This window comes from Rhinolophus sinicus, linkage group LG03, assembly GCF_036562045.2.
Source record: "Rhinolophus sinicus isolate RSC01 linkage group LG03, ASM3656204v1, whole genome shotgun sequence".
Classification (NCBI taxonomy): Eukaryota; Metazoa; Chordata; class Mammalia; order Chiroptera; family Rhinolophidae; genus Rhinolophus; species Rhinolophus sinicus.
Window position 1 is genome coordinate 71,661,914 of NC_133753.1, and position 25,258 is coordinate 71,687,171.

Genomic DNA, 25,258 nt, shown 5'->3' on the forward strand with positions numbered 1-25,258 from the left:
TCCAGTAGACATTTATTTCTTTTTTTATTGAAGCAGACTAAAAGGATTCCAGCTCAGAAATACTGGAAAGGTAAATGAATTAGCAGTGGCTACCCATTTCACTAAAGGCATTACCCATGTCCACAGCTCAGGTGTGCATCAGGGAAAACCAGCACCAGTGCCCCGAGAGAGAAGAGAAGATTCCAGATCCAGGCACTGGTCTCAAGTTATAAAATATAGCTCTGGAAATTAACTGGCCTCATGTCATCACAACTGACAAGAATAAACCCCTCTCTGGGGGAAATGTGGTACCTGCAGGCAGGATATCTGGTACCTTCAATGAGCTTACAGATTGTCATTTTAAACCTTGTCTCACTCTGGAAGCATAAAATGGTGGAATGGTTTGGGCAAGCCATTTTCTTGGGAGAAGTGCAAACATTATTGATTTTTCGAGGCCTCTCATGGATGAAGACATGCTCCTTTTTGCAGATGTTGTCGGGTTCCTTGATGATTCTTTGGAAGATCATGTGGTTGCAGTACCTTACAGGAATGTCACTCTGAGGGTAGTCCACGTGCAAGTGCTCCATGGTTGATGACACTTCTTCCTCATACATCTCGTTTTCCCAGAACAGAAGCAGCAGGAAAATTATTACCATTAGTATCATCAGGGGTAAGAGTCCCTTCACATCTTTTGCTTTAACTCCTATAGAGTAAAGGAGACAGAAAGTAGCAGAGTAATCAGATTCCTCCAGCGCCATCCCCTGACTTTGCTTGCCCATCCTTAGGATATTTTATTTCCTTTACTCTGTTAATTAAAATCATGCTGACCCTACAAGATCCAGTGGAGGTACAGCTCTCCAAGAAAGTCCTCTCTGACCATTTCAGCTCTCAGAGTTTTGTATTGAACTGTTCTCTAGTTATTCCCTTTCATTTTGCTTCCACAAGCTCCTTGATAGCAGGTATCTAATCTCCTAGTTCTCCTGAATCCATCAGAGTGCTTAACACACAGCTGAACACAGAGAGGTGCTCAAAAGTACCCATGGCTGATTGTTTCTTTCCTATTGCTGAATGACTTCCTTCCCATAATTGTCTCAACTGTAATTCCACCCAATTCCACATGCTTTTAGCACTGTCTTCTAATCTGTTCTTCCCAATTCCTTCCCAATCTCTCCTCCTGTCGATCCTATTTGGCCCTGTGCTAGTTCCTCGTACCTTTTCTTTTTGCTGTAGCTCTGACAAGTAACATATCCTTGTGATCATGGGTCTGAGAAAGTCCTTTGTGTCTCTCTGTTCCCTGACAATAACTGTTAGGGAGCCAGTGGAGTGTGGGGAGGGCCAGAGTAAAAAGAGCGGAAAGGGAGGGGCCTGCAAAGGAGTGTGCTTGGGTGCCACTGGGAAAGAAGAGACGTTACCTTCTGAGGGAGAGTTGGGTCAGACAGCTCCTGAATGTGTCCTTCTCAAAACATTTATTAAAGTCCTGATATGCCAGACACAGTACTGTCTGTTTTCCAAATTTTCAGTAAGTCCTTACTTCAAACCTGTGAAGGAGCTATTATCTTCATTTCATTAATGAAGAAATTAATTGCAGAACAGTTCAGGTGGAGATGGGAGATGACAAGAATGACACCAGTCTCACCTTCTCAATATTTGACACTTGAACTCCAGTTTCAGCAAGTTTAATTCCCACGTGGTGTCTAGGACAGGGCAGAAACAGTTCCCTGATGTTAACATTAGTCTTGATAAAGCCCCGGAGAATATGGCAATGGTTCCCAAACTCTGATGAACGTTGGACCCACCTGGGCATTTTTAAATGCCACCTTGAGACATTCTGCTTTAATTGGTATCGGGTATGACCTGGGTTTGGGGATTAATAAAAGCTCTTCCAGTGATTCTAATATGTAGCAAAATCTGGGAACTATTGAACTATGGTGTACTATGGAAACCTACATGAAAAATTAATGGATGAGGACTTGGTAAAAGATCAAGGTATGGAGGCAATAGAATTATTTTTTGTTGCTTTCATCTCCTGGTCATTTGATATAGGAATGGGGAAAACAGACTTAATTTTCTCACTTCCTCTAAAATGATTTCTCTTTTGGAGAGACAGCTCCATAGTCTCCTCTGTACATATCTGTGTCTTTGTAATTGGTAAGAAGAAATACATTGTAGGGTGAAAAATGGTCTAGGAAGGATAGAGAATCCTGAAAAGGGGTTCAAAGAATGTGTCTCTTTCTATACAACAAAAGTACAATTCCAGGCCATGATAATGAACAACCAAGAGGTTATTACTTACTTTCCAAAAACTTTCATTCTGGGTGTCCATTCAGAATTCAAACTGTCCTGTTTTGGATATGTGTTGCACAATGCCACAAAGATACAAGTACATAATTAATTGATGAATTTTCCAATTAACAAATTTTGATTTGCACATCATCTTGCAGAAACATTTCATTGTATGAAGAGAAATCTATCTAAAGAAGTGATCGTTACATATTTCCCAAATGGCTGCTAATGACAGCAAACCCAGAGGAACAGTAGTCTAAAGAAGATGGAAGTTTATTTCTCATGTAAAAGAAAGCCTGGGATCGTTAGTCCAGGATTGGTGAGGTGCTTCAAGGTCAAAATGGGCATGGCACTGCCTTCTAAGGACACATTCCAAAGTTTCACACACTATTTCCATTTACATCTCACTGGAAATAATTTAGTTACATAGTCACATCCAACTGCAAGGAACACTGGGAAATGTAAGGCTTATTCTGGGTGTGCATGTACTCAGCTAAAATTCTGGTTTCCAATTACAAAGGAAGAAGGGGAGAATAAACACTGGAGGACAACTGCATAGCAGCATTTTTTCTACTTGCCTTCAGACAAACATTGTTCTGGAAAATGTTAATGAGTGTGCTTCAAGAAAAAAGTTTCATGATGAAAAGTTTGAGAAATATTGTTAATTATATTTCTGCCCTTGGAGAGTCAAAAGATCCACAAAGCACAAGATTCTGAGAAACCCAGCAATACAGAAGCTTAACTAATTTCATTTGATTCAGAATTTTACAAATTGATTTGAGTATGGAACTTCATTTGAGGGACACCAGTATGTACATCCTAAGGAGCAGGGTTCTATGGAACACCAGTTTGGGAAACGCTGCAGGTGACTAGGAGCCATAAATGGTAACCTCGGACCCAGGCACCTGCGTGGGAACAAAGGCCACAACAAGCAAAAGGGAATGGAGTCTAAATAGGCCCAGATTTTTAGACAATGGTGACTGCCCTCCCTTTAAAATCCGCATGCTAACAATTCAAGCCTATCCTTCACTATTAGTAGGATTCTAGTTCTTTTCCTGAAATGTTTCAGGTGCTCTCTGGGAAGTGCTTTTCTGTCTTGTCCACAGCCAGTCCTCCAGACTTCCTCTCTGTTCATCCTGGTTTCTAATCAGTGCTTCTCCACGATGCAGCGGTTGCCTGTGGTTTGCTTCAAGCTCCTCCCAAAGCCTGGATACGCTAATGCACACTTAACACAGGATATGAGGTTTAACAGACTTTCTGAAAAATATTAATTACAGGAGAGAAAAAAAATCCTAACACCAATTCACACATTTACTACTCGTAACAGCCACTGCAGGCCCCTCACAAGGACTCCCTTTCAAATTGTCCCTTTCCTTGGCCATTTGGATGTGGGGTGTGCTTGTGCTTCTTCTCCCTATCACCCTCTGCTTTATATCCCCTTTTCCTTAAGTCTTGGGCCCCAGGAAACGATGACCATTCTCAAGAGGGGGTTGGGGTTCTCTTCTGGAAGATGCATTTTCTGAGTCCTTTACACACAACAGAGGAAATGTGAACTGCCCGTATCAAAGACTGGGAGTGGAAGCAGAGTGCAGAGCATATTGGGGAGGACAAAAGACCTCACCACCAGCCCTCAACCACTCCTTAGTCTGCCGCTGCCTGGCTCCTACAGATTTTTTTTTTTTTTAAGGTAGTGGGAGGTGGTTTCTAAGTGAAATTCATCAGAGTCTCTTGGCTACTAATTAAAAATACAGAAACCTGGGCCTTACCCCAGACCTATTGAATGAAAGTCTCTGGGATGAGGCCCTGGAACCTGCATTTGTAACCAGTAGCACAACTATGGTGATTATAATGCACACTGATGTTTAGGGATCACCACAATAGATGAGCCCTGAATTGGTAAACAGCATAATACTTTCTTTTTCTTTTTCTTTTTTCTTTTTTACTTGCATTCTTTTTTTTTCCTCTCTCTTTTTTTTTAATTCATTTCAGGTGTAAAAAACAACATAGCATTAGACATTTATATACCACACAAAGTATAATAATTTCTAAAGAATTGCACCCACCCCACAACAAAACCAACTTTTACATTATTATGTGGAATACTCAATACCCCATGTGAAACCCTGCGTCTGATGACTGCCGTGGCTCTCAGCTTCCACAAGGTGAAGGTGTGTTTGCCTCACATCACGTAACTAAAACAGAGCGCTTCCTCCCTGGACACTGGGAGGGCCGGCCTCCCAAACACACCACTGGAGGAGGAAGGATTGGTCTATATTTCTTAGTTATAGTCCTTAATTACCTGTGTTCTTTCAGCAGTTCTGGAAAACAGTTCATAGGGGATGCTAAAGAAGAGCAGAGTGAACTGGGTTCCACCAGGAGGAGAGGTCGCAGGGCCAGGCAGGGGCGAAGGAGAAGTGAGAATATGTCTGTGGTTTGGAAGTAGCCAAGACAGGATGACTGGCAGTGAAAACGCTGGGCACACCTTAGATTCAGGAAGGTCATTGAAAGCAGAAGGTATTCTTCTCCCCGCACCATTCTCTAACCTTTGCTTCCTACTTCCCTATCACTCTGATGCCATCTCTTAGCACCTGTCTTAGTCTTTTACTTTTGAGTTGGGGTCCATTTCTTTCCTCCTGTTCATTTTCACTAAGGAACCCTCCCAAACCATTTTCACCTACTACCCTGGAATGGAGAACAATCAGATGATATCTCGAGTTTCTTTCTAACCTTGAAAGTGGGCCTTGCCCATGAGGAAATCTATGCTGGTTCTCACAAACTCTCAGGCATCCAATGTAAGCCCACATGTCAAGAAATATCTCTAAGTGCAGGGCAAAGGGCATGAGACTTTATCAACTCCTCCAGGAATCCTTCTTTACATGAACCACCTCCATCTCTTTTTTTGAGATTCCGTAAAAAGCCCTCCTCCAAGCTTCCTGTACATGATGTAGTCTTCACAGTTACCATGAGGTGCAGCAAAGGGTGTATTTGGCCTTCACACTCGCATGCTGTGTGCTTCTGGGGAGCCAGAACAATGTACTCGTTTGCTTTAGCACACTGCCTGGTACTTCACAGGAGAACAAAAAGTGTTTGTGGTGAACAAAAGGATGAAACACTTTGGATCTCATTCTTCTGCTGCTAACTAGCTGTGTGATCTTAGAAAGCCATGGCATTTCTCAGAGTCTCAGTTTCTTCATCTCTAAGATGGAGGTGGTAGGAAAGAATAAGGGAAGAATTGGACTTCCTCTAAGGTTCCTTTCTGCTGTCACAAACTAAGGTTCTGAGCTAAATTAAAGTGATTCCAATGGCTAGTCCCTTAAGATGACAATTCTCTAGTTACTACTTCTATTTCCCCTGACACTGTGGGAGTGGGGGTGGGGGGCGAAGTAGGACTGTTGCATCTGCCTCCCAGCCTGGAGTCAGGGTGAACAATGGGGAAATGGGAGCTGGAGCCTGGGCACCAGACTCAGAAGTGGGTGGAGGAGCCCTGTGAAATGGCCTAGGGAATTGGCATTCTGGTCAAAGGGACACCTCCCTAAATCAAGAACACTTACTACTGGAAAAACAAAAAAGGGCACAAAGGACCCCTCCTCTGGAGGGGTTTGTTGGCTATCTTTGGCAACTGGAGAGCTAGACAAGCTATTAACTGCAGGATTTATACAACACCTTCAAGTCTCCAGTCACTTTGCCAACTGCCATCCCATGACCTCACTTGTCCCTTTGTTCGGTGAAGTGGACAGATTGGAGCTTGCAAATATCCAAGAACAAGCTGCTCCTGATTTGGGCACAACATGTTTAGAATCAGACTGGAGCCTGTCAGTCTCAGCCTTGCAGTTACAACCCCAGGCTATGAACACGGAGGAAGGTCCAATTCTCCCCTGGGGGCAAACCAAGCCATTTCTTGTTTTGTAATTTTACTTGTATCCCAGAAATGACTGCCACCAGGTGATAACCCACGGGAGGCAAGGTTGAGGGGAGGTTGCCCTAAGCAAGTCTTTCTAATAGCTATTTTAGTAGGCCCTGTCCCTTCAGTTTTCTACTTCTGAGAATGCTTTGATCATAGCATATCTGGCTTCTCAAGTGTGTCCCCAGGCTGAGCCTTCAATGGTTTCCTTTGAATCCTCATTGAGGCAGGACCACTAATCCAGCCTTCTCCTGAAGCCCCTCCAAGGACACTCGGATCTGTCATACCACTCACAGGCTCTGCTCTCCTCTCTGGGTTCCAGCTTCCCTGAAAGTCAGATAAGATTCCTTAAAAAAAGATAAATGACTGTCCCCTGACCTCAAATAATCACACAGGCCCTAAAGATTCCAGATGCATTAAAAACAAAACAAACCCTTCCTTTTCTTGGAATCACCCAGCTAGAGCAGAATGAGCAGTGGCCCAGTAGTCGTGAAAGCTAGGTTCCTGTCTTGACACTGGTTCTGCCACTAACTAGCTCTGTGACCCTGAGCTTAATTCAAGGGGCCTCATTGATCTCCTTTTCAAGTGTCTGGGAGCTGGCAGAGTAGTGGAAGGCAGGAGGTGAAAACAAGTAACAACTGAGAATTGATAAAACACTCCCTGATGCCGGGTTAGGCTTGCTTATTAGGAAGTTGAAACAGGGCTCCCCGGGGCTTTTTGTCAACTATACTGGACCACAGTAATCTTTCTAAAACACAAATCTAGTTCTGTGCCTGTGCTGTCCATCACATCCCCACCTAAAATGTGTCAATGGCTTTTCATAAGTCTTAAAGTAATGACCACAGTCCTTACCTCTGCCTACCAAGCCTTGCATAGAGAGCCTCACCTCAAACCACTCTCCTCTCTCTGTATCCCTCCATACACTCCTCCTTTCAGTTCCAACTGATCAGGCTTCCTAACATCTGATTTTCTCATTATGGAAAGTTCCTTACTCCACTCACCCCTCCCCATTCTGTCTGGTTAAATCCTGTTTCTCATTTTCTTAGACAAGCCTTCCCAGAACCTCCAGGGGGAGTGAATAGCCTCTGTTTTGCTTGTGTAACACTCTGTACTTTTCCTTTGAGGCCCTTTTCGCTAGCATAATAACCATTGTATTTCTTGGTTTTAAAAAGTTATCTGATTGTTTCATGAGGGAGAAACCTCCTCTGTCTGGTTCCCCGCAGTAATCTCTGTTTAAGCGCAATGCCTGGAATACAATAGATGTTCAACACGTTTGCACAATTGATATTCAGTAAACATTAATTGAATGGAAGAATGTATAACTGAATGATATAAAAGAATTATATTTTGCTTTTTAACCGTAGTATAAGGGCTATTTTTTGTAAAACTCAAGAATCCTTTTTAAGGGTTTCTTTGGTGGGACCCTGCAGCATCACATGGGCATAAGGTCAGAAAGACAATGAAAGAAAATGTTGATTCATCTCTAATTACTACTCAAGGCCTTAATCTGTGATTGTCCCTCTGAACCCCTCACTTCAGCTGTTAAAGACCAACTCAAGAGGTTTGCTAGTGGGTGCTACCTCTGTTTTCTGCTTTCTCTCCATATCCACGGGAGGCCATCTACCTTAATAAGTAGTTTAACTTAATCCCATGAACACCATCTCCCTGGATAATAACACAGCTCTCTCCCCTATTAGTTCCACCTCCATATCATGCACGCAGAAGATCAGCAAAAAGTAGTGGGGTCCCTAGAAATTAATTTTTAATCTACATTCTCTCAGTAAGACCGTTAAGGTAAAATCCATGACAGTACTCGATTTGTCCACAAGGGGGCAGTTTACCCTCCTAGCTTCTGGGAGCAGAGACACTGCCTATTTATAAATATTTTGTGACTAGCAGAGGTTCTCACCCCCTGCTCCATATCGTCCTCCAGGCATCCTCCCCACATGCCAGCAATGCTTCCTTAGGGCTCGTATTCACAGTGATCCCTCGTTACAAAACCTGGTCAACTTAGGTTGATGAAGTCCTGTTGGTTATACAGGTCCTTTCCTAACCTGTTTTCCTTTTCCTCTCTTGTCTCCCTATTGGGGACTTTTGTTCCTCAGCTTATGGAATCAGTTATTTTACAGACTCTTACAGGATGGATAGCTCTGCTATGTGCAATCCTACAATGTGACCCCCAAACATCATGTGGTTCTGAATTTCCTCAAAGCCATAAAAGCCTGAAGCAGCCCTGCACTTAAGCAGCTGTGCCTGAAGCAAGTTTGCAAAGGAGCCAGTGGCACACTGATGCTCCTTATAGCTCCTGAGAGTTTAGTTCGTACCTTGCTTTATGTCCAGTCGGAAGCACCTTTCAATGCTTCTTTAAAGCATTTCTAGAACCATACTGTGGCCCAAAGGGAGAGCTGCCACAGAATATTTTTCAGTCATGGCCCCCCCTCAGCCTCTCCTAGAGGATTACACATTCCCCACACTACAAGAGCCCTCTAGTCAAGCCTCCAATACCTCCATGCTCCTTATCTCTGCCAGTGTCACAGGATCGGGTATTCCTAAAAAGCCTGTATAACTTTTTGATTTAAAACAACAATTCACACAATTCATTAACCAAATATTTATTATCTATTAGATGCTAAACACAGTTCCAGGCTCTGAGACTTCAGCAGTAAAAAACACCCTATTCTCACAGTGCTTCCAACTTAGTGGTGGGGGAGGAAGAATGAATAAAAATAGCAGCAGCAGCAAAAGTGAGGTTGTGGTATGTGCAAAGAAGGAAATTAGAGAAGAGGAATAAAAAGCAAAGGGAGTGGGTGCCGTTTCATACAGAGTGGTCAGAGAAGTCATCTCTGTAGGCAACATCTGAGCAGAAATCTTAACAGCAGTGAGGGATTGAGCCATGCAGGTGTGAGGGAGATAAGACTCAAAGCAGAGAGAAGAACACATCCAAAGGCACGGAGGTGGGAATTTCTGAGGAGCACTAGAGGCTGATGCAGCCAGCAAACGGAGAGGGTGGTAAGGAGATGAGGTGGGAGAAGTGAGGGGAACCCAAGAAGTGGCAGAATCACGTAGGGATTTTTATAGCCATGGCAAGGAATTTTGATTTTATGCTGAATGAAATGGAAATGCACAGAGGGTTTTAAGCAGAACAACTCCGACTGAGGTTTTAACAGGATCATTCTGTCTTCCCTGTTGAGGATAGACTAAAGGGGCACAAGGGCCAAGCAGGGAGACCTGCTAAGGGGCTACTGCAATGGTGCAGGTGAGAAATGGTGGTGCCTCAGTGCACCACCTACAGGGGTGGTGGTGGAGATGGTGAGAAGTGTTTGGATTTCGGAAATAGTCTAAAGGTGCAGTCAACATCATTTGTTAAAGGATTGAATGTGGGTTGTAAGAAAGGACTACAGGATGAATCTAAGGTTATTCGTTTCACGGTTCTTCCAAATATCTGAAGAGATTCTGGAAGTTAAATAGCGTAGCTAAGAGTGAGGTCAAAAATTCCTCAGTGTGGTTTCTGGCTCTTCATCTGGTGAGTCAGGGCACATCTGACTGAAAGAGGAGACCGTGAGCACTGAATACCCAGCAAGGAGGAAGGGAGGGAATGGGGGTGAAGAGTGTGATCTGTGTAGGGAATGAAAGCCACCCTCTCCATGCCCATATCCACACACACACCCTCAAAGCAGGCTGAAACACTAGGCTGTCTTTATTCCCTTGGAGTTTCCTTCTCTTAGCACAGTCTGTTTCTGTGGCTTGGGGAAGTAAGGAGGATCACAGGGAGAACCTAAGTTTAGCTCATGGTTGTACCCAGAACTAAACCTAACTGGGTAAGATGAAGTAGCTGCTGGAAAAGGGTGATTCTGAGGAGGGTGGAGTGGGACACAGAATGCCTAGTTACTGGGAGACTAGCATGGTCTCCAGCTGTGGCCTGTAAAGCAACTGGGTAGCAGCTGTAGCTCCCAGGCCAAACCTAATCACACCTGGGGATCCATCCTAGAATAATCCAATTTAATTGGCCTAGGGCTGGACCCCACAGTGAATGATTTAAAAGCTTCAACGTGAGTCTAATATTCAGGCAGGCTTGAGTGTCCCTGTTGAGAAGTTCATTCCCAAGGTGCTACACCACCTGAGACCCCCACCCCCACACCAACACACACACACACACACACACACACACACACACACTGGCCTTGGAATGTTCGGCTTGAATGACGGAGGGAGTCCAGACTGGCTTTGTGTGACAAGACACCTGCCACATTTACCGACTAGTGGAGGTCCCTCATGCCTACAAGTGGTGGAAAACTGAGGGTATGTGAAACTATTGATATAAAATATGCCTCCCTAAGTCCTAAATGAACAATTTCTGGATAATTGAAAAATACGAAAGATGTACAAAAAAGCACAAAAGATGGTTGATTTTAGAAATAATGATTTTGTAAAAGAAATAAAAGTCACGGGTAATAATAATGTCTATTTATCCTGGTGATTTACCAACACAATTCCATTTGTCTAAGGATTAAGTGTACAAATCTGAAATGGTGGAGAATAAAATGGTGTTCATACAGTAATAATACCTCCAAAAGGTGTTTGCTTTGTGATGGTGCTTAACATCAACACATGTGCAAATTTAAGGGCACTGGGAAGACAACTGATTTTGAATGAAAAGTAGGGCTCGTCCGGGATTTGAACCCGGGACCTCTCGCACCCTAAGCGAGAATCATACCCCTAGACCAACGAGCCAGTGTTGCTTATGTTTTAGTTTTCAAACTTTACTAAAGAAACTTTTAGCCATGTCCATAGTTGGCTATAAAATCTTTTTTTAATAATTATGGGTGTGGAGTACCGCCTAGTGGACGAACAAATCACTACAGTCTCCTTTACTCAAATTTCAAAAGGCGATTCCCTTAGACTACAGATATCTTTTAGGAAAAAAATGTCAGGATGAAAGAGAATAATTTCGCTGCACGTTTTCGCTTCCGAGTGGGCCAAAGATGCTGCGGGCGTGGTGGAAGGCAATCGCATCATGGACAGTCACAGGTTGAGGGGTGATTCCGGGGAGGGGAGAGGACGCACCTTCCTTCCCAGAGGGCGTCTCCAGGACCGGTACCGACCGCTTTGCCTGTGGCTGGCGGGAGAGCAGGGGCGGTGTAGAGAGGTTTCCTCTAGCCTGGGCACAAGACTGACCGACCCGTTCCTGGGCTCGGCTTGGCCCTGCCGTAGATTCTTACCTCCCGGAAACTTTCCGCGTCTCCTCCGGGACGACCCCAGACTCAGCATCCTACGCGTAGCGAAAGCTCTCACTGCGTGGCTGCCTCCGAGGGGAGCCGTCCGAGGCAAGAGAGGGCCGGGATCTCCGGGGTGACAAGCCTGGGCAGGCGCTCTGTACACGTTTGACCTAACAAAAGTCGTCCTGTCTCTCGGGACGCCACGCAAGATGTGTATCAGCGCTTTCCACCAAGCTCAAGCATTGTGGCTCAAAAGAAGAAAGGAAGCAAAACAAACCAGGAAGAAATGGGGGGAGGAAGAGATATAATGAACCCCATCAAATTACAAATATGTAAACCATAGGATGGGTGAAAGTGCAAGAAGGAGAGTAAAGGATACACAATATGTTCCCGTGCTTTGCCACAAGCGGTAGCGTGGCCGAGCGGTCTAAGGCGCTGGATTAAGGCTCCAGTCTCTTCGGGGGCGTGGGTTCGAATCCCACCGCTGCCACATGTTTTTGATCAGACCGCGATGAATGTACTGATTGCATTAGTCATGCCAAGCGGAGACGTCAAATCCCCACTAAAATCCCCACCTATCCTTACGCGCCCAACCGTTCGTCTCTAGTTAGAATCTGCGTACGCACCGGACTGTTTAGCGGCTCCTCGTATTTTTCAGCATTTCATAATTCAAAGTTCTTAATGAAAGACACCATAGCAAGATCGTCATGATGCCTTATGAACCCATAGTTTCCCAAAGGTAAAGTGCTAGGACTTTAATACCATAAGCCTATAAGCTTTGCTTGCCTTCTTTCACTCAGCCGAAGAGCATATTTTGAGCACTTGTTATTGGCACTATTCTACTGTTGAGGAACACAGAAAAGACGAACAAAACGTAATGCTTGCCCACGAGGCAAGCTCACAGACCAAACTGGAAAAGCAAGCCGTACAAAACGGTCTTGAAATGCTGTAAGACATCAAGTAGGTGAATAACACATCACACACTTATAAAATGGCGATCATGTTAGTATGCGTCAGCTCCCAGAAAAGAAAACAGCTCCTTATATTTAGCACTATTTAGTTTCCAAGCAATTTCCCATATGCTCTTTTATTTGGCTGAACAGGATTCCTAGAAGTAGGGAAGGGAAGGGAACATATGCACTGAGAGGCCAAGAGAATTATCTGCTCTCGGACCTGCCCTGCCCGCCTGCCCGGGGGAGTGGGAAAACACTGTCATGCAGAATTCAAAGGACTGTCTCTACGTTACTATTTCACGTCTCTGGCGGTATTTGGTTGCAAGTTTTCAAAGCAGAGTAGAGAACAAAATGTAGTAACAGAAACATTTAAACCACTTATTGGAGGCGAAAATAAAGGCTTGCCGCGGGTTTGAACCCAGAACTCCTCGCATCTTAAGCAAGAGCCATATTCCTAGGCCAACACATAACACGTTTCCAACTTGTCTCAACGTTTATTCATGTCACTAGTCGTTTCCTAAATAATTGTTTATCTGAGCGCTTTCTATGGACAGGAATTTGTTTATCCATGAAGCAAAGCCTCAAAGTGGCAAGTCATTTCTCAGCTGATCGTGTGAATTCAGACCCAAGGTGCAGTACACATCCACTTTGCCTGAACGTTTTTTCAGGCGGTGCCAAGGATAAGGGAGATCTGCCCAGCACCGCTGCGTGATTCCCGAGTCCGGAGAAAAGGAAACCACAGGCCCCAGCGAGATTTGAACTCGCGACCCCTGGTTTACAAGACCAGTGCTCTAACCCCTGAGCTATGGAGCCCTTACTTGAGAAATTGTGCTGCATGTCTTACCTTACAGATATATACAGTAAGTCTACTATCTAGCGGTATCAGAATTTTAACGTGAGCAAAAATTAGAACATTCTCCTATAAAATCGGAATCTTTCCATGTCCCCTCAACCCTTCAAAAAGACTGCTTTGAGCAGAGCCATTACCAAGCTGTCTTCTCATCCCGCATCTGGATGCTTTCCTGAAACAATGCCTCCTGTGCCTCTAGTGCCCAGAAAGAATACAGATATAAGATTCATTGTGTCCTTTAATTTTCACTGTGTAAATGTAATGCATGGTGCCACTGACCTTACACAATTTTAAGGAAGAGAAATTCTCTATTTAGATAGGCAAAGTAAGGCATTCATGGCAGGTATCTTTAGTTCAGGGATGAGTCATGGAGAAGCCTCCCAATGTTGTCCTAAGGTGTGACGAACATGTATAAGGGTGAAGAAGATAATAGCATCTTCTGTGGCTTGACAAGAGCTGCCTCTCCTATACTCCCTTGGTGTTCAACCTTTAGTCTTTCTACACGGGGCAATATCTTTCATACCCCCAAGAGAACTACAAGACTTTGTTTTAACTGACTTCCCTGACTGCCAGAATCAAGAATCAGGTCTCTGTACCCCATTTGCCTCTGTGAGGCATTTCACTAAAGGAAACCTCCCAGGAATCAGTGGGGTAATCTTTTTGGACCTACGAATAGGCATCATAATTCTTAAGGAAGGGTCAGGGTGCCCGACTTTTTTTCTGGGACAGGAAAATCAAATCAAAACAAACTTTGAATCATAAGTTATGTGTCATGTTGGTGTGTGTAGACACTAAGTATGCAGTATAGTGGTCAAACTTGGAGAATCCCAGTGTCCTAGTTTAGGAAATTTGTGAGGATTCATTATTATCATCATTGTTGTTATCATCTTTATTATTGTTATTACTTTCAGGGAGACAGCCCTCAGGCAAAATTACTAAACAGTGGAAACTGTCTCTCCAATAGCTATTCTTTGGTTGTATTCTTGGCTCCTCTTACCTTTTCTTAGAATCTGTTCCCTTATCTGGACCCTGTCACAATCAGCAAGCTCACTTTTATTCCCTACATGGACTGATTTCTTCTCTTTTAACCATAGACAGCTTGTTACCCATCTAAAAGGAATTTAAAATGCTCAAAGGAGTGTGCCAAGAAGAGAAGGCAGGGCAACAACCAAGGGTGTGATGTTTTTTTATCTCTTGGAGACAGAGGTTTGCTTCCAAGGCAGGGTTCTCACTCCTCTACCAAGACAAATAAATGTTTAACCAATAGACCTTATCTACATTCCACCTACCTCCTACCCCCGAAGGTTATCCCAAGACCTTATGTCAATCTCTTTCATTCTTCCAGCCACAAACTGCCCACAGGACACTTTGTTTGGTCTTCCAACTCCAGGAAGTTCCAAGTGCCCTTTCCACTACACTTGGCCCTTGAATAGTGCAGAAGTTAAGGGTGTGGACCCACATGCAGTCAAAAATACGCATTATAACTTTGACTCCTCCAAAACTTAACTGCTAACAGCCTACTGTTGACAGGAAGCCTTACCAATAGCATAAACAGTTGATTAATACATATTTTGTATATTACGTGTATTGTACCCTGTATTCTTTAGAAAAGGAAATGTTATTAAGAAAATCATAAGGGAGTGAAAATACATTTATAGTATTTATTGAAAAAAATCAGCATATAAGTGGACCAATGCAGTTCAAACCCATGTTGTTCAAGGGTCAACTGTAGTTTATCATACCCAGTGAGAAATATCAAAAATGAGTATGTTCCAGTGTGCTGTGGCCCACCTGAAGCTCTTCTTTCAAATAACTTGGCCCCTATTAGGAATCTTAGGAATATTTTTAATTACTTTTTTGTTTGTCTGTGTTTCTATCATTTTTTCTTCAACTTTTTATTTTGCAAAATTTTAATCCTAATGTGAAAATAAATTAAGACCAACTAAAGAAGAACAAGCAAAATCTATATATTCAGAGCTTGCTGTAGCAAGGGAGTCAGCAATGATTGAGTTTTGGCAGTGATTCAAAGGCAGACAGAGGAGTGGGAAAGCTTTAGAGTGGGAAAAAGGGAAGCCTTCAACTGATAGGATGCTGTTGGCCTGGGAAAGCTGTAAGTGAGCTAATTAGAAGTCAGGCATCCTATGTCATTGCTGAGGGATGCATATTTAACTTTCTTTGGTTGGTCCTAAGTAGTAAGTATTAGGAAAGCCAGTTACTAATCAAGTCCTGGCTATTTGGGGCTGATTGTTACAGGGTTTATTGTTTGGCTTCTGAGTTCCTGTAAGTCTGAATTAAAGATAGTAGCCTGGCATCCTGGGCTGTTTACTGTAGATAATGGGTTGGTTTCCTGAGCTGGTTGCTGTATGTTTTAGGTCAGAGTCCTATTGTTATATATGGTCTGATCACTGCCCATTTGTATATCCAGTTTCCCACTAGAGAAAAGTTGAAAAAAATAGTACAATCATACCTGTATACCTCTTACCTAGGATCAATAATTATTAACATTTGCCACATTTTCTACTTGTGTTGCCACCTAACCATAGAGTGTGTGTGTGTGTGTGTGTGTGTGTGTGTGTGTGCATATTCCTTCTTCTAGGTTTATATTGTATGTATGACAAAAGGAGAAGATATTTTCTTTTATTCAAATGCAACCTTCCAACAAACAAGAATAATAATCTCATATGTATAGCTCATATCCATGACCTTTCACACATAAATACCTCAACATGCATCTCCTAAAATAAGAACTAAGAATAAAAGTATAACTTCAGTACTATATCACACCTAAGAATATTTACAATAATTTTATGTAACCTAATAGATACATAGTCCATATTTTCAAATTTCCCCAATTAGCTTCCTCCAAATAAAAAAAAAAAATCTAGATTCACACAGTGTTTCTTCAAGAGAGTCTCTTTACTCTCTTTTAATCTAGAAAACTTCCCTCCTCTCAGCCTTTCCTCTTCCACAGCAGTTGTCTTATAAGAAGTCTCACATTCTGGATTTGTCTGAATATTTCCTCATATTAGATTCAGTTTAACATGGTTATTTTCTCTTGATTAGATTCAGGTTAAATATTTTTTGTCAAGAACACTACTACACAGGTTTTAGACTACATAGTCTGAAGAACCCAATAATTTTCCAGGATAAATTGTCTAAACTTTAGGAAGATTTTACTTTCTAGTAACCAAGCAGAAGAAGAATGAAGTCTAATGAGATTCTTTTATCTATTTGCATGAAAATGCGTTACTTACCATTCAAGAAGCTTTTGTTCACAAAAGAGACTTCTTAATCTACTTGGGTGGAGACCATGTATTTTTCAGCTTTGCTGACTATAAAGTACCTTAAAAGGCCAGGCATTTATATCTCAGAAAATTAGGCACAGTTACCAGAGTCCAATCAATTATTTACCTTAGCAACATCCAAGGACACCTATGGATAAGCAGACTGGTTTTTAAGGTACATGGACTATTTATCTAGAATATCAAGGCACATGTCTTTGCAAAACTTTAACCAAAAAGAAAAAAAATGTGCTGGCCTCAATTTGTGCTTTCTCAAATTTATTTTCTTTAGTTTCTACAGACTTCTCACCTTTGGGAAACTGAGGCTATACTCACTCTGGTGATTATCTGTTACTACTTCTGTTGTCACCTAACTGTACTGTGTGTGTGTGTTCACTCTTTGGTTTATATTGTATGTATTACAAAAGGAGAAGATATTTTCTTTTATTCAACTACAAGCTCCCAACAAGCAGAGATAATAACCTTGTTTGTTTTCTCCCAAAACAGACCAAATGGTCAGCACAGATTTATTTGGTGGATGTGAAATGGGTTGTGTGCTACCTTGAAGTGCCAAAGGAAGATCCTATTTCCAAGTCCTCAAAGGCCTCCTGGCAGATGCTCCCCACAGCCTAACCCTAAATGCCTAAATCCATTGTAAACACTTGTGTGTTCATTGAGAAGCTGACCAACATTCGAATCAAGAAATGTTCTTTGAATATTTACTTCAGAAAATTTGTAAATATCACTACATCACAGTACTTTGAATTACTGTGATGGTCAATGTGATAAACATATGAGACCATATAGGAGCTAAATATTTAAGTAGGAGCTTAATAAATGCTGAAAGGACTATCTGATACATCCATCAAAAGGAACATATTACTTACTAGTATTTAATTTTCAGCAAAAATTTTATAGCACATGTAGAAGGAGGCCACAGGCCAATCAATATCTGGATGGCTCTCTACTGGAGCTTGGGACAGCACTTTTCATTGCAATGTAGTGCAAGTCTTCTGTTGATTCAGAAAGATTCAGGTGAGAACTTTCAAATGCCCTAAATTGAGCATAGAGCATTTGGGGAGCTTGTTAAGATTCTGATTCAATAGGCCCAAGATTCTGCATTTCTAATAAGTTACCAGATTTTGATGTTGCTGGTCCCTGGATCACACTGTGAGTATCAAGGCCTTCAAGTAAATTTCCTGCTTGTATATACATTTTCATCACCTGGACTATTAGAAAGGCATAGATAGCAGAAAAGCCAAGATTAATTTCTCCAGCAACACTGCAGAATGCTAGAGCCTATGATACTGGCATTTCTCACTGAAGACTGAAGGGGTAGGCATGTGCCAAACAAACATATTGCATTTAACTATTAGGTATCTTTCCAAAGGGATGGTTTTCTATTTGCTTAGGTTACTGGACAATTAAGTATTTGGCAAAGTTGGCGCTCCACTAGTAGAGCTGAGACACTTGGCTTGCTGGTTCAGGGCACTTCTTGTATGAACTGCAATCCAATAAGTGATCTACTTCTTGAGAATAAACCAAGGGTCCTTCCTCCATTGAAGGAGTCAATGAGTTCAAGACAGGCAATGAGTGCTCAAGCAACACCCTGTGATTGAATAGGGGAACCCAGGCCCACTGGTTAGTAAAGGAACTTCAGCCAGTGAGTGTGGTACTTTCTCTCCTGATAAGAAAGTGGTTTGAAGTCTGTCAGTTTGGGGAAGGGGAACATGAAGCACCCCAGGCTCAAAGGGAGCACTGCTATAATGATCGGGTTCTCTCCTGTTGACTGGTTCCTTTTGTTGCCTGATCTAGCACTAGAAAAGATCAAGAAGGGCTCAGGTCTCTTCCATCTTATAAGAATCTCTGGATTTTTAAAACAGAAGTTAAAACATAGTTACAGAAACTGTGGTTTATTTAAATGGGTATGTTTACTAAATTAGCACAAACACACAGAAACATAAAGACTATATAATCTCACTTGGTGATCTCATCAAAACCCTCAACATGAGGTTTCCCAAGACCTAGCCATGGACTATGAGACTCTTGTTTGGCATAATAGTTCAATACCAGGCATATACTAGGCATACTATACTGTATTATACTATACCATACTATACTATACTATCTGTACATATACTAGACATAATAACTCAATAGATACTTTAAATATTTGTTCTCTCCCCTTCCGTCTAATAGCCCCTTTTCCCGTCCTATCAAGTAATAGTCTCCTAGGCTCTTTTCTCCCTCTCACACTGTTGTTTCCTCATCTGACACACTACGGTGGTTGTACGTGAGTTCTAGGTTGTCTCCAACTTGATATTAACATCAGTCTTTCCAGTGCTGTGGCATGTGGCAAAGACTTGTGTACTGCAAAGGCAATAAGCTCAGGATCGATTTTTTCTGAGGATTCTCAAAAAGCGCAAAAACGCCAAGTGAAGTTTCTTAGAAGTCATACCCTTCAGCCCAAGGGGCTAGCGCCAAGTTTTTGAATCCCTCCGCCTCCAGTGGCGTGGAAGCCACACACACCTTTGACCTTTCCTCTAGACTCAATGGTGCACGCTGGCCTTTCCTGGCTCCGCTAGCTCCTGGAGAGAAAGAGAACTTGGTTGGAGCCTACGGGTGGACACCCTGCTCCTCACGGGGAGATCCACCCGTGAACTGGGACAAGAGTGAGGAAACAAGAGGGCGAACAGGAGCGACTAGGGGGCCCATAACGCGGTGTCCGCGGGGTGTTGGGGCCGGGGTGAGATGAGGTGGGGGTGGAGGGTGGGTGTGGGGTGCTGATGGGGCTTCTGAGGAGAACCCGCCTCGGGCCTGGGACTGTTGGATCCCCTTCCCACGCCGGCCCCAGCCTTCTCCGCCCCAGCTTCCCTGCCTTGGTCTACATTCACCCCTGGTTCCCTGAACTCTATTTCACAGCAGCTTTTCTAGAACTTGTGTTCATCGTCCCCCACCCCTGGCAGCGATGACAGGGAACTAGCAGGACCTTCCTTCGCCCAGTGAAGAGCCAGTGAAAGACAATTTTGTCTCTGTCTGCGCACTTCCCGACCCCGATTACTCAGGACTTGGGGAAGACCTCGGAGAGCCCTTGGACAAGGCCGGCAAGAGTGGGGTGCTGTGGTTTTTGGAGTGATCGAGGAGGGAAGCGGAGGGGGCACCGTAAGTTAGTAAACTTTAATTCGACTGCTAGGAGAATTTCTGGCGGCAGAGACCCAGAAATGGCCAATCAGGAGCAGTAAAAAAGACTATAGATATAACATCACCCAGGGTTTTGCACCGAGTAGCGTTCGTGGACAGGTACGAGATACTACTTTGGGTGCTGGAAACCCCGGGTATCTCTTCTGAAACTTTTCCCTAGCTTTCCCTCTACTCCCTTCGAAAGAAACGGAATGGAGCTAGTGGCGCTGGGACACAAGGGAAGCGGGGGACCCACGGTTTTGTGGGCTGAGGACGCTCTTGGAATTCAACACCCCAGAGAATCACTTTGGTTCCTATGTAAGGGAAATGGCTCAGGTGTGCGTCCGTCTACCCTACAGGACTTCTTTCTCAGTTACTCACCAAGAAGGCTAGCAATTAAATCCAACCTCCCGGTTCTGACTGAACCTGCTGGAGGGGGAGACCCGGTAGAGTTCTTCAACACGATGACAGGTTTGCCAGATCTGTCACATCTGGGAACGAAAGGGTGCCGCATACTGAATCTGAATTCCGCCCCATTCGCACTCTGAGTGAGATTCACAGCCACAAATCAACGACCCAACAGCAAGGAACGCCTTATTCAGTCTTCTGTAAGCCTTTGCAATAAATCGCTAGTGGGATTATTTATTTTTCTTTCTGACTCTAATTGCCTGGGTTAAAAAACAGGTAGAAGTCTTTCAAAGCTGTTGACTGCCTTCTAGCTCACTTAGGCGTGTGAGAATGCGATGATTCCTCCTCTCCCCGGATTTGCTCAGATTCCTAGGAATGAATGGAAACGCTACTGGGGACCGCTGAGGAAAATAGCTCAAATATAAAATGCGTCTGCATTTTGTGTAATGTGGCCAAGCGATCTAAGGCGCTGGATTTAGGCGCTCTCTCTGGATCCCACCACCGCCAGCAATGTGTTTTACTCTAGGTACAAGTCCGAAGCATTACATTTCTGATTAAGCCAAGAGTTTTAGGGTGTGCATGTACCCTAGAAATCCTCTTTCCTGGTCACTGGGCTTCTCAGTTCTTCTTGGAATTCCCTACTTGTAAATCAAGTCACATTGGTTTTCTGGTTAAAATCCTCCTGCTCCTCTCCTGATAGCCCCCTCCTTGCCATTTACTATTTGCACCCGACTTTACTTATGTCGAGCTTTTGCCTGGCTTCTGTGTTGGCGCAATGGAGAATACTCCTCGTTCTCCCCTTCTAAAAATCCATGCTCACGTTGAATCGTTCCCTTGACCTGGTTTAGGCATCATCCGGTCCAGAAGACTTCCCAGAAAGTACCCGCTGCCCCTATTAGCCTACCGTCAGCACTGGAACTAGCGAAATAACTGCGCAGACCCGATTTGGGTTTCAATTACCTTACTTTTGTAGTTGAATAGAATGAATGAATGAATGAATGAATGAATGAATGAATGAATGAAGCCAGTACTTACCAGGCATCAAGCTCTCACAGGCAGTATTGCCTCAGGTGGAAAGGGGGCAGAGGAGGTTGGTAGACAGTTATTTTAAATTTGACTTTGCAGGTGGGTGTGTGATTCCAAACACTTCCAAGTTCATTCTTGGCTGACTCCGTTCGTTAGGCCCAGAAAAGTGTGCTGTGGATTTTGTTGGTTTAGCCACTCTCCTGTTCCTTCCAATTGAATCTACTTGTCTTGGAGACTGTCCAGTTCTCTGAACCACCCAATTGCAATGCCTGTGCATATCTAACTCAGTGCAGGAAAGAGGAGGGGATACACTCCAGGTCTGTTTAGTGGTGTACTCTGTGCTCTCCAAAGGCTTGTCCCATTGCACTTTTCAGTCTACTGTTACCTACAGTAGTGTTAATGGATTTGGCTGGGCAGCTCCCTCAAGAAGACAGAGAATTTACCTGCAGTGCCATGAGGAATGAATGAAAGAAAAAGAGCAGAGAACTAAGACTGTGCAGGAACCAAGGTCTTGGGTTTTTTCATGTCATTTTTTTATTCCACTTTCCTTTTAATGTCTTTACCCCTCATTCAAAATTCTCTTCCATGTTCTCCCAGGCCGCCTCCCATTTCACTTTGATGACTCCTCCAGACTAGTTCCCTTCCTTTTCACTCACTTCTCACCAAGAAATATTTTGGGCCCTGGAGGTCTTCACAAAAGAGGTCATATTTTTCTCAGAAATTGAGAAATCAGGCTTGCTTTGCTACCAGTGCTTTGTAGGGGGGAAAAGCCTCTATACCTGTGGATAAATTGGACTTGCTGACATTTCTATAAATTCCCATTTTGTATTACCATACACTGTCTTTTTCTTTACAGGGCAATTGTTCTGTCTCCTTCAATGTTTGTTTTTCCTTGTTCCTGAAATTTAATTCCGTGCATTATCCCAAGATTCATTTAATTTTTATACTTCTGTTCATCTCCCTCTAATGACTCCCAGAAACCTGATCTCTCTAGTTGTATATTTTCAGCTACCTAGAGAATGTCTCCAGCTGGGTCATGGTGCCCAACCAAAAGAGAGTTAGCCTGAAATCCCCTCCCACTCATCTCCTACTTAGCTCCGCCCCAATCAGACCATTTCCCAGCATTCTCTACATTCACCAATGACACTAGCATTTCCCAGGTTTGCTAGAGCTCCACCTTGGAGGGTTTTCATTTGCATTGTTTTACTCCTTTGCCTCTTTCACCTGTAGCACCTTCATAGGCCCTTAGTTCCAGTCAATTCCATCTCCTTGTTGATGGAAAGAGGCTTGCTTCTATCACCATTCACTCACACCAGCCCCTATCCCTTTTCTGCTCCCATCACCTCTGCTGCCACCAAACTGAACCCCATCCTTCCTTCTATCCACTTGCCACTCCTCTAATTTCTCTGGACATCCTCTGCCACTCCTTCAGCCACAAGCTGCCACACCTGCCATACCTCCTCCCCCCCTCTTTTCTAGCACTCATCCTGCCGCCCCTCCTGATACACCTGTCACTTTTGTTAGCTTTTTTTTGTCATTTCACCATACATACATACCTAAAAGCACCCTCACTCAATCAATATTTCTGTCAAATTCTAGCTTAAAAGTCAACTTAAGAAAGCTCTCTTTGGTTAGTCCCTTGCCCTCCATTCTGATCACTCCTTTTCATTGTCCTGAATGTGCTCCCATATTGTTTTGTAAATGTTCACTAATACAATCGATATATCAATACAGCATTATCTATTTTGTTCCTTCAACTAAACTGTGAATTACTAAGTCACTGTTTGTTTGTTTTTTAATTAATAGACCTTGTTTCAGAGCAGGACTGTGGACTCAGTTTTAATGTACCCTCCCCCCCCACCAAAGATTCATATGTTGAAGCCTTAATCCCCAAAGTGATAATGTTTAGAGGTGGGGCCTTTGGGAGGTAATAAGGGTGGAGCCCTCATGAATGGTATTACTGCCCTTATAAAAAGAGAGATGAGAGATTTCTCTCTGTGCCATGTGAGAATACAGAGAGAAGCCACTTCCTGGCTGTCCAGGAAGTGGGCTCTCATCAGACACTGAATATGCTGGCACCTTGATTTTGGACCTTCCAGCTTCCATATCTGTGAGAAATAAATGTTTGGTTTAAGCCACCCAGTCTATGGTATTTTTGTTATAGCAGCCTAAACTAAGACAACTAGTTTTAGGTTTACAGCAAAACTGAGTGGAATGTACAGAGGTCCTACATACCCTCCTTCCCCACCCCACAACCTTTCTACCATTAACATCTGTACTAGGGTCATACATTTATTACAATCAATGAATCAACACTATACTAGGGATAATGATAAATCATTATCAACCAAAGTCCATAGTTTACATTAGGGCTTACTCTTTGTGTTGTACATTCTAAGGATTTTGACAAACATATAAAGACATATATGAAAGTCAGACATTAAGTTCACGAACTCATCCTAGGAAAAGTGCTACATACCTCATTGTTGACTATCACTAAGGTCACCTTCGCAATACTCCCCTTGGGAAGCTATGCACCAATGCCAGAGCCTAGTCCACCCTTCAGAGCAATTTTGAAACTCATTTTCTGGAATGGCCATCAGAGCTGTCATCATATTACCCTTGATGTCCTGAATGTCATCAAAATGTCTTCCTTTCAATATTTCCTTCACCTTTGGGTAAAGAAAGAAGTCATTAGGGGCCAGATCAGGTGAGTAGGGAGGGTGTTCCAATACAGTTTTTTGTTTACTGACTAAAAACTCCCTCACAGACAGTGCTGTGTGAGCAGGTGCATTGTCTGCAAGGGCCATGAACTGTTGACGGAAAGTTCAGGTCGTTTAACTTTTTCAGGCAGCCTTTTCAGCACTTCCAAAGAGTAAACTTGATTAACTGTTTGTCCAGTTGGTACAAATTCATAATGAACAATCCCTCTGATATCAAAAAAGATTAGCAACATCATTGCAACCAGTTCGCGAACTTAATTGTCAGACCTCGCATCCATCATTATAGTATCATACAGAATAGTTTCACTGCCCTAAAATTCCTTTGTGTTTCACCAATGCATCGCCTCCCTCCCCTTTACTCCATACCCACTCCAACCACTGATCTTATTACTGTCTCCATACGTTTGCCTTTTCTAGAATATCATATATTTAGAATCATACAGTATGTAGCTTTTTTCAATTGGCTTCTTTCACTTAGGAATATGCAATGCAAGTTCCTCCATATCATTTCATAACTTGGTATCTCTTCTTAGTGCTGAATAATATTGCACTGTATGGATGCACTACAGTTTTTTTTTCTATTCACCTATTGAAGGGCATCTTTATTGCTTTCAAATTTTGGCAATTATATATAAAGCTGCTATAAACATTAATGGGCAGGTTTTTATGTGGACATACATTTTCAACTTATTTGGGTAAGGACCTAGGAACATGATTCTTGAATTATATGGTAACAGTATGTTTAGTTTTGTAAGAAACTGCCAAAATGTCTTCCATAGTGACACAGGGTTTTTTTAAACTTTATTTTGTAAGGTTAAAACACTGTTATTTCTTTAATGTAAAGCATACACATAGCATATTTTGAAAAAATGCATAAAAGTATGAAGAATACAAATCACCACAGATAAACATTTTTTGCCACATCTTCTTTTTTCATATATGAATAATAAATTTCTAAAAATAGAAATAGACTACTTAATCAAACACAATGTATTTTTAAGTTTCCTGATTTTTAATGCCCAACTGTCCTCCAAAAAGTAGTGACATTCTACAAGAATGTCCTCATTGTATTCTTGCCAGTATTAAATATTAACATTTTTATCATTTATCAATTTCTCCTTGTTTTAATGTGTATTTCTTCTTATTAATGAAGGAACATTTCCATATGTATATTTGGTCTTTTGCATTGTTTACTCCCTGTATTGTTTCCAAAGGCTGGCCTTTCTACAGTGTTTCTCTTTAAACCTTGAATTGCCCAGTATGAATTATTCAAGATAATGAAAAAGTCTATGGAAGGAGGAGGGGTTGAGGGGTGTTACCCAATATTCAGTCAGCGCTAGCTGGTCTTAAAGATTAGGAGTCAACATTCAAATCTAAAATGAAAGCCATCAATTCACATCTGAGTAAACAAAACCACATTTGTATAATCACAAACAGGACACGTAAAATCAAGTTTAT

The 25,258-nt window shown here is 42.7% G+C and overlaps 1 protein-coding gene, 1 long non-coding RNA gene and 3 other non-coding genes across 10 annotated transcripts; 1 reads left to right on the forward strand and 4 right to left on the reverse strand.

Annotated features, from left to right (window-relative positions):
* On the reverse strand, nucleotides 1-11,917 carry RNASE12 (ribonuclease A family member 12 (inactive)). Of its 6 annotated transcripts, none has more exons than XM_074327958.1 (4): nucleotides 11,383-11,917; nucleotides 2,273-3,519; nucleotides 1,192-1,673; nucleotides 1-682 (listed from the first exon to the last, which is right to left on the reverse strand). In XM_074327958.1, exons 3-4 carry the CDS (start codon nucleotides 1,223-1,225, stop codon nucleotides 207-209), a joined length of 510 nt encoding a protein of 169 aa, XP_074184059.1. In that variant the 5' UTR covers nucleotides 1,226-1,673; nucleotides 2,273-3,519; nucleotides 11,383-11,917; the 3' UTR covers nucleotides 1-206. The 6 variants fall into 6 exon arrangements, with proteins under 6 accessions (XP_074184059.1, XP_019574014.2, XP_074184062.1 ...); XM_019718455.2 differs by having other exon boundaries at nucleotides 1,392-1,673; nucleotides 11,383-11,916; XM_074327961.1 differs by lacking the exon at nucleotides 2,273-3,519 and having other exon boundaries at nucleotides 1,616-1,673.
* On the reverse strand, nucleotides 10,823-10,894 carry TRNAP-AGG (transfer RNA proline (anticodon AGG)). Its single transcript has one exon. It is a non-coding gene; the product is annotated as a tRNA-Pro (tRNA).
* TRNAL-AAG (transfer RNA leucine (anticodon AAG)) lies at nucleotides 11,788-11,869 on the forward strand. Its single transcript has one exon. It is a non-coding gene; the product is annotated as a tRNA-Leu (tRNA).
* A 1,155-nt stretch (nucleotides 11,918-13,072) lies between the features above and the next one.
* On the reverse strand, nucleotides 13,073-13,145 carry TRNAT-UGU (transfer RNA threonine (anticodon UGU)). Its single transcript has one exon. It is a non-coding gene; the product is annotated as a tRNA-Thr (tRNA).
* A 5,368-nt stretch (nucleotides 13,146-18,513) lies between these two features.
* Nucleotides 18,514-21,187, reverse strand: LOC141570364 (uncharacterized). Its single transcript, XR_012494372.1, has 3 exons — nucleotides 21,087-21,187; nucleotides 20,025-20,134; nucleotides 18,514-19,051 (listed from the first exon to the last, which is right to left on the reverse strand). It is a non-coding gene; the product is annotated as an uncharacterized LOC141570364 (long non-coding RNA).
* Between the last annotated feature and the right edge of the window lie 4,071 nt (nucleotides 21,188-25,258).